The sequence below is a fragment of the Lepisma saccharinum genome, chromosome 20, assembly GCF_977018435.1.
Source record: "Lepisma saccharinum chromosome 20, izLepSacc3.1, whole genome shotgun sequence".
NCBI lineage: Eukaryota > Metazoa > Arthropoda > Insecta > Zygentoma > Lepismatidae > Lepisma > Lepisma saccharinum.
Window position 1 is genome coordinate 30125013 of NC_139248.1, and position 18185 is coordinate 30143197.

General features: G+C 35.4%; 1 protein-coding gene across 1 annotated transcript in view; it reads right to left on the bottom strand.

Moving 5' to 3' along the window:
- Positions 1 to 18185, bottom strand: part of Dhc36C (Dynein heavy chain at 36C) — a 369284-nt gene that overhangs the window by 240058 nt on the left and 111041 nt on the right. The window contains exons 10-15 of the mRNA XM_083142304.1: positions 12243 to 12458; positions 9412 to 9615; positions 7054 to 7343; positions 5356 to 5478; positions 3710 to 3863; positions 1432 to 1658 (exon numbers count right to left, since the gene is read on the bottom strand). Coding sequence (XP_082998430.1) covers positions 1432 to 1658; positions 3710 to 3863; positions 5356 to 5478; positions 7054 to 7343; positions 9412 to 9615; positions 12243 to 12458 — 1214 coding nt within the window. The remainder of the gene's footprint in view (positions 1 to 1431; positions 1659 to 3709; positions 3864 to 5355; positions 5479 to 7053; positions 7344 to 9411; positions 9616 to 12242; positions 12459 to 18185) is intronic.

An 18185-nucleotide genomic window follows, 5' to 3' on the forward strand; every position in this document is an offset into this window, starting at 1 on the left:
ATACCTGTCGATTCATATCCATCTGTCAGGCTGGTACCTTTCCACGGACGAGGCAAGTAATGGAATTTGTAAGGTCTGCATTCCAAACCGACGAGAACATCCTGTTTCCGTAATGTTTCGTTTCAAGTACACCTTCTAATATTTTACCTACAAGTCAACAATATAGGCAATGAAGATAATTTGAAAAATATATAAAATGTTTGCCTTGTCCATTCTCTTCAGTCCAATGTATTGGACCCATTTGAGGATCCAAACTGTTGGAATGAAGAGGAAGAATCATTTGTAGGTACATTTTTACATTTTTTCATATAGACATTTAAGTGAAAAAATGCATGGTCGACCAGGACTCGAACCTGGGTCTCTGGCATACTGTGCCATTGTTATGCCAACTGAGCTACTGAGCCAACCTTGGCTTCGCCTGATTTCTTGCTGTCACTGTTTTACCTGTGTGGAATTCTCTCTGCCAGCATTTTTCGGTAAAATTTCTACACAACGAATCTCCTGTGTGTGCCAACCCGCAAAGTAAAATTCTTCTTTTATGTTCTTCAAAATAGTATTCCAGAGTAACTGAAGTATTTTTTGATTTTCAAAATAGCCTTCCACATTAACTGAAGTGAAAAGTGCATTAGAACAAAAAATTGAGTGTGAAATACAGGGATCAGATCATACATTGATGTTTTTATATTCTACCGCTTAATCTAAAGAATAAATGGTTGCATGAATTTTCACAAAACTGGCGAATGCAGCTTATAAAAGTTGAACTATATATTCAAAATATACTCATGATTTGTTTTGTTCGAATTACTCACAGTTGACAAGTATTAAAAAATATTTCTATTATGAAAACACAATAAAAATATCAAATAAAAGGTCACTACTTACGATATTGTGAGTCTCCTTCTTTGAAATTTCTACGTTTCGGAGGTACAACCGCCTCCTTTTTAAGGCAATTTTAATCCGTGCTGCACAGGAAATACGCGAGTTCGATCCGGAAGTGACGTAGATGAAGGGAGGAGTAGACAGCCGAAAGGTAATAGCCTGTGCCAACTTCCTGCATTCCACACAGGAGCATCAGCTAATGACAGCACGTTTGGCAGGGGGGTTTTTGATTTTATAATTTTAATCTGTTTTAACCTGTTTTTGTAAATTTTGTGAATAATGACAAGGGGTAAGGATATATTTTATAAATGGGAACAAGTTTTATCAAATTCTCTACCTCCATTCCAACCTGCGAAAACCTTTTCCTTGAAAGATAAACTTGATGTGGCATGGTAGTGTCACATGCCTAAAATTGCCTGAAGAAGGAGGCGGTTGTACCTCCGAAACGTAGCAGTTTCAAAGGAGACTCACAATATCGTAAGTAATGACTTTTTATTTGTGACTTATACATATTTTAAAATATACTCTTATATGATATTGCTTAATGCTTACCGAGTAGGGTCTTTTGTTTCTGAGAGAATTTCTAAAATTTCGTCATTAGACAAAAAGAAGAAACGAGGGAAAAACAGACGCTTCTTCTCTAAATATTTGTTGAGGCCATGCAAAACCATATCAAGTGAATCTCTTGATTTTTTCAACCTCTCCAACATTTTTTCCACTTTGACTATTAGTAATACCTTAGGATCAACTGCCACAGCTTTCATTATATCACGCCAAATCTAGAAAAGAAAACAGAGAAATCTTTGCTCTTAATAATATGTATATTTAGAACATGTGTATAGTTCTTGCTACACAAACACACCTACATGTACAGGCACAGACACTTCTGGGTTGTAACAATTGTATTAAAGTCAATGGTACTGTTACAACCCAGAAGTCTCAGTGATTGTACATATACAGAAGGTTTATTCGTGAATGATTATGAAACAGTACACTCTTTAACATAGACCCTTCTTCCACCATCGGTTGTGTTCGATGGGACCACCAGCGTTGTGAACGATCACTCTACACTGCAACTGGTTAGGTTAACACACTAGATTTGTAATAAAAACACAGGCTGTCATAAGTTCGATCCCCACCACCAGCAAAAACAAGAATTTTCTTCATTTGAAGCTGAAAGAAATGCTATTTTGAAATGTAGTGTTAGAATTATTATAGTTAAAAGCACTAGACAATGGATAATGTCCAATCAATATTGCATGCTAACAAGTGAATGCTTAAACCCATCTCCATGGTGTAGCTATTAGTACAGCATGCTGCGATGCTAGGCATCCTGGGTTCGAATCCCAGCCTGTGGATGTCCCTTCATCATTTTCATCAAATCATCACTCACTCTCATTGTTGCGAATAGCAAAAAGTAACATAAATAACAAATCAAATCAAATCAAAGTGACTGCTTATAGAGGAGTGGGGGGGGGGATAGAATGAGAGACTTTTATCATTTCCACTGTATCAGAGTGAGATATGTGTAGCCATATCTCCACACTCCTTGACTGTCTTCATGCTATGGCGTAGTGCACAGAGGACAACTTTATCTTTTGGGGTTAGGCTCACACCAGGATTATTTATTAACAAAACTACAGAAGGGGATATCCAAAAAAGAATGGAAATTTTGAAACAAGGCGGGCAAATCAAAGTTATGTAATTACAGTAAGACTCACTTAACTTTATTAGGGGAGGTGACAAAACAGCTCGCTCTGGCTCACAGGAACCCACTACATTTGAATTTTTTAAAAAATAAGGGGTTATTCATATTTAGTTATCTAAAACTAAAGTTGACTAACTCTGAAAGTATTATATAATATTGAAGTAAGACTTGAAGCTTTCCAGGCGAATAATGATGAAAAGATTCTCTTGGGCTATCGACCGAAAGCTTGGAATCTTTTCTGCAACTTACCTCTCAATAGCCCAAGAGAATATTTTCATTATATAATATTGATTCAAATGTGTTTCTAAATACGTATCATATATGAAGCTTCATTTCTAGGCCATCAGAGGTCAGTCGCTCTGTTAAAGGTGACTATAATAAACTAGTTGACATGGGAGTCTTACAGCAGTGTGGAGCGTGCACAGTGTTGTCTGTGGTTCCATGAAACGCAGTGCTTAGTTACCGTTCAACAGCATTTCAGAACAAAACTACGTATCAGAAAGTTCCGCCACTAGCAAAGACTGTCAACTCTCTATGACCTGTGACAATAGATCACTGATGCAGTGTTACAAGTGGATGCGGCTATGCTTACATGGATATGGGATGAAGTCTCATACCGGTGGGATAATGGCAGAGTGACAAAACGGATCCATATTGAACATTTATAAGAAACTTGAAGTTATGTACAGGGTGGTCACAAAGTGGGCGTAGCCCTGGGTTTTCGTCGGAAAGCATGTTTAATTGTTGTTGATTTGCAATCGTTTGACCATGATAAAACACATGAAACTTGATTTAAAGTGCAAACTTCAATGAACTCTCTGATGCTGATAGGACCTGATGCCAGAATATCTCCGCAAAACATCTGCCAGGACATAGTGCAGAATTCAGCTGTGCTATGATCATGATGGTCTCCATACCGATGTCCTGGACAAGTGAACTATCAGGTACGTGATCACATCGCTATAACAACAACAACCACTGTAGTATCAGAAACAAAGGGGACCTCCCTGTAGATTTTAATGCAGTAAATAAATGATGTAAGTACAGATTACACAAAAGAAGTTATTTATTTTTAGTTTTAGGTAACTAATTATGAATAACCCTGTATTCTACTTCACTCACCTTATCCACACCACCAAAGCGTCGTCCTTCATCTGGCATCTGACTCTGAATATCAGGAGAGCTAAATATAGGCTCTAAATACAACCAGGTAGCCTGAACTTTCAGCCACTCATCTAATATTTCTTGCAGGAGTATTAGCTTTGCCTCCCATTCACTTTAAAGAGACAATACATTATTTAAATTAAGCAGCTTAATGTTGAAGCTTAATGTAAAAAAATAAATAAAATAACTGTGTCATTATGCAAGAATTAGTTAGTACTCTAGCAGTATCAGGTGATAAAAGTTCATTGTTAAAATTGTATGAATAACCTGTAAGTTACTGCCAAATTATTTCATTTTCTTAGAGAGGAAGCTCGATTTTTTTTCTGGAGACCAAAGAGAAGGAATTAAGGAAAATGTAAAATGTGCAATTTTTTTTGTACCATTATGCTCTATTGCAACATTTCAAACTGTTCCATCCATAGTAGAACTGTATTTTGTGATTAGATAACATGTATTTTAATATTCTGATGTAATTCTTGAATATTTTAAAGCAAAACACTTGGTAAATTTATGCATATCATTGGAGTGAAATCCGTGGGCCGGTGCGTAAGTCATGGTAAACAACATCCTATTTCTGCTAGATATATCTGCTCGATAAATTTATCGATATAATTTTACCAATAAATCTATATGCCTATATCTGCTGATACCAATTGAGTACTGATTAATTAGTCTCATTCTTAATAGTTAAATATTTAGTTTATAAAACTAGAGAAATATGAAATATACCTTTACATTCATAAAAATAACAAAATGATTGGATTTTTCATTAAATTACAAGTTATTTACAGAAATATCTGATCGCAAAATTATCAGCAATTTTACTGATACATACTTATTGAATGGTGATTAATTAATCTATCTCGTCCTGGTATAAACACAGCTTTCATTTTCACTGGATGAAGCTAAAGGAAAGCTACAAAGGAGCATTAAATTTAGTAAATCAACTAAAAAGAACTTTAATGGCATCAAGAAATGAATGTGTGTTCCTCCTCATCCAACATTAAACCTGAATACAATTGAAAAACTTATATCCCTCTGTGTGGATCTTTCATCGGTGTAATCAGTGGTACTTTCAAAATCTACAATTATTTTCAGTTCCAACATTGAGTATGTGACAGTTAAATTAGTTGAACACTGTCTGTAGACCATTATACAGGTGTTTTACCTTGCTAATTCATTGATGTTGCCTGTGCAGAATTAAAAAAAACATTAGACTGCTATTTGTTCCACATGCTATCAGATCTTATCAACTGATAAGAACAAATAATAATAAAATTGGTTGTTTTTGCATTACACCTTTTTGAGATAATCCCAAAGATAAGAATGAATGACATGAAGATGAAATTATGACAGAACACTGAAGCCTAGAACTAGGCCTCACATCCAGAATGTACTGTAGCGAGATTGTTTCTCAAGCAATCAATCTAGCAGCTAACAACTCAATTCAATAAACCTGTTTAGTTTTCTTTAATTATGTAGGGGAGAAAATGTGAATTTATTTATTAATTATTATGCTTAGCTTCAAATTAAAGCATTGCATAAATTATTATTAACAAAAGAGTACAAATTTATTTTCATGGATAATGCATAGCTGTACTTACTTCACTTCTGTCTCAAAGGGTTTAATGAATGGAGAGTTTTTTATTGTTTGTGTTTTTACAATGTGGTCATCCAGAAGTAACTGAATTTCATCTACTGAGGACAGAACAAATGTTCCTGAATCTCTGAAAGAAAGATGGACAAAAACATACATACACATGACGTGATTAAACAAAAGTCATATTACACACTAGCAATAATTTTATACATTAAATATTATATAACTACAGGGTGTTCATAAAGTCCCAGTACCATTACAAAAACATAGCTCGGAAACTACATGCACTAGAACAATGCTGTTGATTGCAAAATGTGTATTATAACACTGATAATGAGTTTGTTTGTTTACTTTTGTTGCAGGTTATAATACATATTTTGCAATCAACAGCATTGTTCTATTGCATGTAGTTTCCAAGCTATGTTTTTGTAATGGTACCGGGACTTTATGAACACCCTGTATATCTTCTAAATGGTGTGCAAGGTTTCTCAACCTACTATGGCCTTAATTCATTTAAAAAAAAAGAAGAAAAAAAAAGAAGACGACAAACTTTGGTATTTTGAAAATAGGAATTGTAGCTTTCCTGCATGAGCTCAAAACTTTGTATGCTAACATTGAATTAACCTGCAATTTGGCATTTTGAGTTTGGGGAAAAACTTGCAGTAAATTTGAAATGTTACCAATGTAAATAAGCAGGAATAATGATTGGGAGAAAAATGCTTCTGGAACATTTCTACCCTATCCACAACCAATATTTAGAAAAAGGTCAAAATATCAATGAAAATAATAGTAGGCCAGAAAAGAAAGAAAGAAAGAAAAAAAGAAAGAGAGAGAGAGAGAGAGAGAGAGAGAGAGAGAGAGAGAGAGAGAAAATAAGAAATAAGAAGGGAAGCTGACAGAGTGGATCAGGCAGAGTTTCAGGTGGTTTGGGCATATGAAAAGGATGGGTTCAGAAAACTTCCACTTCATAAGGGAAAAGGTCACAAAGAAGAGTTGAGGTTTCAGCTGCTACATGGCATACATTCGAGCCGCACAATAACCAAATGAAGGCACTGTATAAGCAGAACTGGAATATCAAATATTGTCGCCCCTACGCCTGTGTGAAAATACCACTCCTACAAGACTACATATTTTGGTGCATATTTTGTGGATCGTGTGCATGTAGACTACATAAAGAAACTTTGAATTTTGGAAAATATCCAAACTAATTGGACTCAGCAAAAGGACTGCATAGTATTTTTGTGGACTCTGTGAAAGATCAAAACGTTGGAAAAGTATCGGCCGATATTGGTAAATAAAGTACAACTTCAAATTCCAAATTACAACTTTATATCAGTCAGTATAATATTGGCTATTGATATTGGTAATCTTTTTATCGAAAGTTTATCAGTATTGGAAAGCAATTTCAAATCGGTCCATCCCTAGTATTTCCACACGTGCTTTAACAAGGCAGAGTATATGATCTACACCATTATATTTAAAAATAACAACTAAATGGAAAAATAGAATTTTGCACTACATTACAGATTGCTAAAAATTATCAGCATTTTTACTGATAAATGTTTTCCTGATATGACACACCTAATTCAACTGTTCCATCTCTAAAGATATCAGTGTGTATTATCTAGTATCTAGAATAGATAATTGATATTTCTAAACATTTATTTCAGAAAGAAAAAAATATATTGAACATTGGTACTACCTGTAGGGGCTCAGAACAAACTCTACGCCAGTCCATTCTTTCAACATCTTATCCATTGCCTTCTCGAGATTGTTTTCTTTCGTGGCAGCCTCGCTTATAAGCTCAAACTTCTCCACGTACTGGTCCAATCCAAACTCAATAACCCTTCCCAGAGTTAAATCAGCATCTACTTTTATTGGAAAACCAACAATTTCAGACACACGTTCCCAATGTCTCTCCTTCATTCCGGGGTTGCCTAGTGTTTGAACAATGCACATGTGCTCCTGGAACACTTCCACTTTATCCAATACCTAAATTTTAAAAAAAAATGCAAAAATATACAAAGGAAAAAATGGAACCACACAATTAGGATAGCTGGGGCAACGATGGCAACAATATTTCTTTCTCAAAGTTAAACGGTGGTACAAAAATATGATTGCATGTCCTAGAGAATGTGGCACCCATAGTATGTTAACACATCACTAGATGGCAGTGTGATGAATGGTTATCATCAGGGCCCAGATTTTGATGACCGAAAATACCTGAAAAATAATCTATAAAATGAACTAAAAAAATAAATCACTTAAAATTTTGTCTTTATTTCAGGGTATGACAATTAGTATGGCATAGTTCTTATTTCTGTAACATTAGAACTGAAATTTCAAGGTGTATGTGAATGTTAAGTATAAAAATCTGTAAAAATCTTAACTTATTCAAAATTATTGCAGCAGGTAATGTTGCTTTGTTCCTACAATCACATGGCGATAGAATTTTTGATTTTATTATTACAGACATCAAGGCGAAAAATATCAGATCCTGGCTAAAAATGAATGAGTAAAAAGTAATGCAATTACATTACTTTTTTTCTGCAATTAAGCAAAAAAAAAAGATTAGAAAAAGAAGTAAAACGTGCAAAACGACCGAAAAATGTCGAATTTGAAAAAATGTTAGAAAAATGACGTAAAACTTGAAAAAATGGCCAAAATTTAGAAAATAGAAAATATGATGAAAAAATGCAGAATAAAATTTACATCTTTATAACCAGAGGTTTATATTCAGGATTTTAATACTAAAGAGTAATGCATAATACATAAGAAAAGAAAGATGACATGTCATCAAAATCCGGGCCCTGGTTATCATACAGATGGTGGTAATAATTGATTGATGAGTCAACTGCCATCGCCTGGGCGTGAAAAGAGTTCATGTATCAAAATAGCTGTTCTTCGGGGTAGAAATGCCAGAGAATGACACAGGGAGCTGGTGGAAACTTTAGGGAATAGTGTCCTACCATAGTATGAGCCCCATTTGTTCCTGTAATGCCAATATATATGCTTTCTGACTTGTAAACACATGTGGCACGATGCTATCTTTAAGGATTTTTTGCTCATGTCCCTATCTATACCTGGTACACTTGATCTGCATTGTTCATGCATTCCACAGTAGCATACACTACCTCCTTCCATTTCTATATTTCTGATTTTAGTGTTGGTTCTGCATTCTCGCAAAAAAAAAAAAAAAAAAAGTTGCCATGACTTATGCTCTGCCCCAACCCTCATATACCGGGTGGTCCACTTATAATGATAGTATGGAATATCGCATGCAGAAGGCATCCAATCGAAAAACTGCACAGAACAAAAGTTTGATACTATTTAGGGGGTATGCCGCAAAAATTTCGTCGCCACCACCCACACCTTAGGGGGGGTGGGGGTAAATGTGAAATTTCAAATGGAACACCCCCATTCGTTTTTACATATTTGGATTCCGTGTTGAAAAAGAAGTATTTTTTGTTCGAACATTTATAAACATTTGGTAGTTGCAAAACCTGTGAAAATAATATGTATGCTCTGTCTCAGGAATCAGTGGAGAAAGGCCATGCATAATGGTAGAGAAGGAGGGAAAGCGAGTGGGTGGAGCAAACAGTGCATGCTGCTGTACATGGCTGGTAGCTTTAGCCATGTTTTTCCTTTCACTATTCCCTCTCAAGCATTCATTGGTCGAGCACTCTTGAGTCTGCACTCCCCAAATACTTGCATGTACCACTAAAAAAAGAAAATAATAAGATTTTTTTTTTAAAAAAAAAGACAATTTTTCTTGGATTTTTCCAGGTTTTCAGAAGCATTTTCAAAATCCCCTAACTTTTTAACTCACAGGTTGATTTGCTGACTTTTCCAGGATGATGGCCAGCCTGAGATATTTTGCAGTGGTAGTCATATATAGCACTTCTAATAGTTAACATTGTCCTCTCCATGTCCCAATATAGTTCTCTGACATAATTTAATACTAATCTGCCACCACTTCTATTCCGTTTAAATACTGCATGAAAGCAAAGCCAAAAACGTACAGTTCAAATTTTTAAGAACATCTATAAATCTTGTTTACCTCCTTAATGAGTCCTATCACAGATGGTTGGTTGCCAAAAGTTCTCTCTAGCTTGTACAACGTCCTATGAGCATATGAAACTGCAGCATCTACGTCCTCAGGATCAAACAGTCCAACCTGGGAGTTCATCCACTTGTTAAGGTTTTCCATGAAATTACTAGCAGTGTCATACACTTTCAAATATGGGGCTAACTTGTCGGCAATCTGAAATTATAAAATAATGAGTATTAATGAAATATCTCACAGGTTTATATTGTTACGAGACACCAAGATTTCCTAGGTACTGGATCAGAGGTGTCAAACTAGGAATGTAGTTTAAATAGAATAGGTTGATGGATTTCAGTTTGTGTCACAACGTTTCTCATCACTAGGGAATGGATTTCTAGGTCCATACCTATTTTTTTTTGCTATGTCCTAGACGTATGCTATTTAGAAATCTTTGCATTTCATATACACAGCAGCCCTCCACTGAAATTCTATAGGGCTTAAAAATGCCTAAATAAACTATAAAATTCTATAAATGCCTAAATGAACTATAAATTTCTAAAAATGCCTAAAAACCCTATTTTGACTTGAAAAATGCCATTTAAACAATTTGCTTAACTTCAAAATAACTTTCATTATTAAGAACAACCCTTAATTTCCACCACAAAGGTTTGAGACCCTTGAATCTTGAGATCTTGAAAGAATGTGACAAAAGAATCAATTCAACAGCAAGGGATGTCAATGTCTGTGCAAATTTGCGCCATGTTCCAGCTTGCATCACGAAATTGGAAAAATGTGGAGCGAACTGACTGGATGAGGCGTTCTCTGTTCTTAAACGCTGTACATCTCAGGCAATTAATGGGACCGTAGATGTAGCAAACCAAACAGAAATGCAAACTGTTTTGGGATGGGATCCTAGCTACAATATCATTCAGTTGTTAAAACAGAGCTGGAATTATTCCCAGCCTCCAACAGTGTAAGCGCGAGGGAAGATTCCAAGAATATGGAATTGGCTGTTTTGTTGTTTCGAGGCAACATTGTAAGTGGCCAATCACGTCGCCTGTTTCCCCCATTGACACAACAGTTAGGTGAAAGAGGAGGGTTTGCACCGGAAACCGCAACTGCCCTAGTATAGAAGCTGTTCATCAAGGAGAGAAGATCACTGCGAACCTGCTTGCAGTTTGAGATTTGAGGTTGAGTTTTTCGAGCACACATTAAGCACAGATAGACTAATTGGGACTTGATCTACAGTTTAAAGAGGGATCTGAACCACTATGTACCTCCAATGGATATTGAACCTACGATCTCTTCCTTACAAGTTGACGACGTTACCACTGTGTCTTGGAGAGAACCAAACCTGCCTTGGGAATCAGCAGCAGTTGCATTTATGATGTTTGCACCAAGAACTTCCTGCAGCGAAGAAAAAAAGGTTCTCCATGGACACTTCTGGTTTGTAACAATCACATTGAAAGTTGATGGAATTGTTACAAATCAGAAGTGTCTGTGACTGTACAAGCACCCACTCACGGGCGACTGGATGAACTTCACCACGGAGAACACTGAAAAGCATATGGTGACGCAGTGCTTCAAAATATGATAAAGTTTTTACATTCGACAAATTGTATATTTTTTATAATCAGCCCATTGCTAATCCGGAAGGGGTTAAAAGTATATTCTAAGGCTAAATTAGTGTTGAATAATTAAAAATAAGTAGGTAAAGTTTCCCATGTACTTTGCACCATACTATAAGGCATATATAGTGGGATGTGGGGGTACGGCCCCATACATTCTATCGACTTTGCATATTTTGATCAGCACCATGCTCTGGCTGCCTTTACCCCCCAGGGTAACCACCAGGTACCTATTTAATTTTGGCTGGGTGAGCCCCAGAGCTACTTTATGCAGTGACAAAGCTAAAATTCCAACCTTAGGTCACCCACCCCAGGAATCGAACCCAGGTCTCCCACATGGCAGTCACATGCACTACCGATTAGACCACTGTGACTCCTAAAACTAGGTAGGATGGTACATACATTCTCCAAGGAGAGGAAATTTTCTTTCCACAGTCCAGAATGATTTTAGAACTGTAGAGCACTGTAGTGTACAATGCAAAGCTCCTCTACAATACCACTACAATGCACAGGACACTTTACCTAAAGAAATATCAGAAATATAAAATTACTTGCATTCCCTCTAATAAAAAATAAGTTTATTACATTTCATTTCCACCTGTTCAAGCGGCTCTGACAGCCACCCAGCGTCGTATAAAGTGGGTACCTGGAGGAAACTCTGGGGGGTAAAGGCAGGCCAGGGGCATGGTGCTGATCACATCACCCCCACCTTCGGCCGTTATCAAGAAAGTGTGGGGCCCTAACCCCACACCCCATATGCCTTCATAACGTGGTGCATAGCACAGGGGAGCACTTTACCTTTTTCTTTTTTTTTACATTTGTTACAAAAAATTCAAATATTACACTCAAGGTACTACATACAATGCAAGAATAGACAATATGCAATAAAACAAGAATATGAAACAGAAAAATATCAAAATTAACCTGTCACAAGCTTAAGAAGCAGGTGAAATATTGTGTAAAAATATAAAAATGTGACAGAAGCACCAATCGATCAGTAATTTCTTTTATTGCTTGTATTTGTATTTTTATTATTTAGCATCACATTTCTGCCACTCTTGGCTAATTGTGATGATCAAGATGAAATTGATGAAGGGGTACTCACGAAGAACACCAAGGTCAGAACTTGAACTCGGCAACTTCGAGCTGGTGAATTAGAACAGTAAGCATTGTGATACATTTATTATTTAAAATAAACAGAACATTTCATTTTACCTGTTTCCTCAGTGGGTACTGTGATAGATCCCAACCATATGATTGCTCTTCAAGATTAAATTGATCGATTTTCTCCAAAGCATTTGACAATCGATTAGATAAGTATTCTGCCTTTTTCAAATATTTGGATATGTCAGTGATGTCTCCAAAATATTCAAATTCATCCACTTGTCTAGAATACAAATCCAAATCTTCATTAAAGCGCTGTATCCTCATCTGTTAAAAGAAAGCAAAATACATATTTTAAGAATATTATATTAAAAAACAGATAAAATAGAACCTAACAACCTATACCGGTAATTTACAAAATATGTATTTTAAGAATGCTACATAATAAAAAAGATAAAATGGAACCTAAAATCTCTATAATTCATTTCTTGTTTGACTTTTAACTGCTTGCCTTCCAAATTAATATAAGTAGAATATACAATAATATAGAATATCTATACCTTTAAAACTTATGTTTTATTATCCCAAGTTCACTCAAATTAAACACACATGCATGAAAAATGTTCATTTTCATGAACATAATGTAAGAAGACTTTATTTTTACAAAATGTTTATAATTTACTGCCTCTAAATATTGTATGTATGAAATTAAAGTTTAAACAATTCAATTCACTCTCTTGATTGATTGATTGGCTTTATTTAACTTCACTTTTTTGTGCCACTTTTGGATAATTTGCGAAGATAGGGATGAATGATGAATATGATGAAATTGATGAATGGACACTCACAAGTCACAAACATCCACGCCCAGGGCAGGATTTGAACCTGGGACCTCTGGCATCGTAGCATGATGTGCTAACCACTCTCCCAGGTTGGCGGGCAACTCACTCTCTTATAAACAATATGTATTTATATGTATGTATATATAATGAACAAATTTTGTTATCCCAAGTATACTCGGGCTAATGAAGGATATACATTTTTATCATCATAGTAAACGCAAACATAATATCTTGCCTCAAAATGTTGTACATATGTTTTCTGTTTAAAATTTGAAGCCATTAATCAAACCCGATACTGCATATGCATAATGATTAATATGCCTAACTGAACATAAGAAGTTTTATTTCTCTTCTTATAAGCCACACAGTAAGATTGAACAAATAAAAAAAAGATTAAGTAGGGTTACCAGATCGCTGTAAGGAAAATGTAGGACATGCTGTCCCAAAATGTAGGACATTAAGTCAAAATGTAGGACACAAAACATTCTCAATAAATAATATATATTTCTATAGAGCACATTAGAAAGTAGTTGAAAAATTAAACTTTTCAGTTTTAAAAAAATGAATTCTTAATGAATTCTTAAATGCAACATTTCAAGACTTGCAATCATACTAATCAATGCACCTCTTACTATATCATTTAAGTGGTACTTCTCTGAGGAGACAATTTTTATCAAAATTTCAGGTTTAGTCAAACTATATTTATGTTAGTGGACAGTCAAACTCTTTGAAATTATGGGACCAGTAACAGACATTTTACAGACTTTATGAAAAAATGATTTCTCTCGTTACTCTGTTGGGTTGATGGTAATAAAAGTACATTTGAATTATGACCTGTAATGTTAAGCAAATATTCAGCAATTACCGTAATTTCAAATTCGAGAAGTTCAAAGTTCGAGAAGTTTCATCTTGCGTAGTCCTTAGTTCAATAACAGGGTGTCTAACAAAATAACACATCCAGAATTCTTGACTTTTCTGGACTTTCTAGTAGACCTTTTCCCCGTCTTTCTTAACTTATTTATTGAAAACCCCTACCAATGGGTCAGTTAAGATGAAAACTGAAGCTGAATTTAAGAAGAGAATTATATCTGCTTTCTCTTATTAATGCATCCTGAACTGTGTTTGGCAGACGAGCAAGGCATCTGGACTCAAGCCAGTATAATCCTATGTGGGGCTTGTGTCGGTTGTCCCTATATGTTTGTGACTGTCCCTTCATCCATCTTACCTTACCGCCATTCATTATCAGTTTCGCGATTAACCAAAGGGACAGAAAAAAGTTAAGTCAAATAAAATAAATCAACCAGTCATTATGATAGCCAAAATTCTTGACCACTAGAATAATTTATTGCCTTTGTATTTACTTCTTGACCTATTTGTTGATTTCTTTACTTTTTCTTGTCTACCACGACTTTCTTGACTGGTAGACACCCTGAATAACTTTGTTCTCTATACCCCTGCTTTACAATCAAATTATATTGAATAAGAATGGCGACACCTTGTTCCATCAGTATGCAAGAAATTCTGTTCAGACATTGAACAGTGTCGTTATCAGAAAGTTGTTCCAAAACTTTGTTCATTAAGTGCTTCCGTTATTCCGTATTTTTAATAGCAGGACAAACTTTTTTATTTTTGGGCAATGACTGAATCAAAATAAATTTCAACATTGAGTTTGGAAGCGCAGTCCATAGACTTGTAACTTGCATGATTTTTTTTCTGTTACCTACTTTCCTAATTAATATTATGTGACACTCAAAATGTAGGACATTTATGATATTTTCCAAATTCCTCCCGGACGCCGGACATAAGGTTGAAATGTAGGACATGTCCGGCAAAATCCGGACGTCTGGTAACCCTAAGATTAAGTCACTTCACAGACTATCTCCCACATATGAAAAATCAACGTGGACATATTTAAGTATGACAATATTAGGAAACAAAACATTTTAACATTTTCAAAATCTTACAAATTGCAGATCTGATTCTGGAGCTATTAGATATTAAATAGGCACAGGGTGGTGAACTCTGAAGTATGGAGCTACACATAAGGAGACATTGCAATCTGGGCAGTAGCAGAGGTGCCCACAGGAGGTATTCATGATGCGCTTGCATCATAGGAATTTTTGGGGGGGACAAAATTTTATAGTTTAGCTACCATATTTTCACACAAAAATGGGGGATCATTTCGTTTGACTTGTTATTTATTTTTAGTTATGGTTATTAGATGATCAGCATCTACTTCATGATTTAACAACATCCACAAGAACACTATTTCCTGTAGCAAACACGAAAGTCAGCCATGCTTTTCCTTTTTTAGTCTCTTAATTTCAACTTCAATGAAAGGTTTCGAATGCCATGCACCTTTCGATTGTTGGCATCTCGGCCAGCGGTAAACAATATCTGGTGTTTTCTTTGTGGTAGTTCCGAGTTGGCTCGGAAGTTCCGACATGCAGACTTTAGTTTTAGTATTGGATGATTTCAGGCACGATTTGTTTCTTGTAAGCAAGTGCTCCTGCTACGACTGACTGGATAATTGTAAAATATGACAGTTTTCGTTTTGTAAAGCAGGTGCCGACTTTGGGGGAGGAGGGGGCACTTTCTGCCCCCAAAAATTCACCAAGTGGGACAAATATTATGTATATTTACATATATAAAATATTGTTTATGCCAAACTTGCCTCTCCCAAAAATTTATTTCAAGTTACCGCCTCTCGTGTAAAGCTTACGAATTCCAAAAATTTAATTTAAAAAAAGTCAAATTATCGACATTCAAACAAAAATCTATTACTGTTTTTTTTTTATCCAAACTGTATTTGTGTGTGTGTGGAGGGTGGGTTGTGATAACAATTCTTTTTGGGGGGGATTGATGAACGACTTTGGGAGGGATGCATCCACAGTCTTGGGGGGGGGGATGGGCACCCCTGAGCAGTAGTAACGTGATTCACTGAGAATATTCTTGTCTTTGGCATCTCCCACTCTGCCACACATTCCAAGCATCAAGCTGAGTAAGGTGCTGCTTCCAAGTGGACATTTACTGTACTGAGCCTCTCGTGAGTTTGTACGGGTCAAAAAAAAATTGAAGGAGAAAAAGTAATTTGGCCTCATTATACTGGGGATCATATAAAAAGTGCACATAGTAGCTTCCCGAGTTTACTCGCGATAATAAGGCAAGTGGTTAATGCCAACATTAACCATCAGTTAGATGCTGTGTCTAAAACTACTAGTATCTACATATTTTTCTTTCACAATATGAGGTAAATATACAAATAGCAGATTCTTCTAAACATATATAACATAAAACTTATGTTGGTTATATGAACACTTATACTTCTGATCACAAATCTTGCATTCCTCATACTCACGAATCCCAAGTTTTATTACCAGAAATATTGAATATGTAACCTTTGTACGTTCAACAATTTCAATAATTTAATCTTATCCCATAAAAATATATAATAATAACATTAATAACAGAAATATTCTTGTCACTGTCCACAAATGTTTTTCTTTCTTCTTGTGCACAAGTCTGTCACTTAAAAAAAAAAATCAGAAGAAATCAACAATAGCTTCTTCACATGACAAGTCTCTTGGCAGTCTCTCCATAGTTTGTTTTGTTGTCCTCTATATTGTTCTGTGGTCTACGGATGATATTTTAATCTTTATCAGACAGCTGGGATATACACCATTGTATTCCTTCTGGATGACAACAGATGGCAGCAATTAAGGTGCTATTTCTTCTAAACTATACGTGATATATCAGTTCTGTCTTTTTGTTTGTAACTTAGAGGTTGCGTACGTAATAATAATAATAATCAAAATTTAGAAGACGCGCAAAGAGTCCATGGAAAGAACTAGTTACAAATACGCTATGTTCATTTGTATACATATGAAGGTATGTCATATTCGAATTGCAAAACAATATATAAATTGTTACAATTATTAACAGGCGAAGTTTGAAAAAGTTTTGTTTTTCCTCTGAGTATTATGGGATAGATCTTTTAAAATTAGTAATAACTCCTCAACCACCAGGATTTGATGATATATTTCACTTATTCAAATAACAAAGTGAACAAAAGAACACTTTATCAACATGTGACAATTATGAGTTCACTGAAGGGACCCAGGGGGGAAATGCCCATTTTTTAATATTTCACGAAAATTGCAACTTTTGGAAATGTTGCGTAATTTCAGTGTGACTTTATCGAATTGGGTCCTCAAAGAATGGTCTATTGCTATGCTTCCCTCTAAATTTAGTCCATTCTATAATTTGGGAACACCTTCCTTTAACTGTCATTATTGACAGGTACATGTATAAATTTCACCTCCACTACAAGCTCTGTCATTCCAGAAAAGAAACTGATTTCATCTCTATAAAAAAAGTTTTTGTTTGTTCATTCTCTTTATTACTTTGTTACTTTGAACTGTACAGACCTAAAATTTTGTTTACAAATATAAAATATTACTGTTTAAAATATAACTTACAAAAAAGTATGTAATGTTCTTCAAGTTTCAGTGTTGCCAAATCAAAAATATTTAAAAATCTCTTATTCTCTCTTTATTACTCCATTCCTATGTACTGTACAGACCTTAAATATTGTATATGAATACAAGCAAGCCACTACACATTATGATATAACTTATTAAAACTGTATGTTATTTTCTTCAACTGACAATGTTGCCATGTAAAAGATATCAAAAATCTCTAAAAGAGATTCTGTTCATTATCTCTATTTTTCTAAATATTCAATGAAGGGCATCACTTTCTACATTCTCTTCTTCACAATCAGACCAAGTATCATTCACAATCTCCTCCAGACAATGTGAATATTATCCTGGGAGAGCATCTGTTGAGAACAACCTGGAGCAGCTTTGTCAGGCACTGTGTCAAATGAGAAAATGCACAACACACATGCCACATGGACAAACAGAGAAAAACAAAGGAACAGCATTTGTGCTGGCATCAAGTGGGCAAGTTATGAACTGAAATGCCAAACTTTGCAGCAAGACAATTAATGAAGAACATAGAAACACATACACGTCTCGATAAGCACTCAGAAAGTAAGAACGCACGAGGTGTGGCTAGGAAAAAAACAGATTGATGTTGCTGTCGACAAACGGCAAGTGCATCAAGGATAAGCCGTGCATGGGTGTATAACGTGATATCTTGCCTACCGGCTCTGTGATTGCCCAGTGTGTGTGGCGCTCAGTTCTTCTGT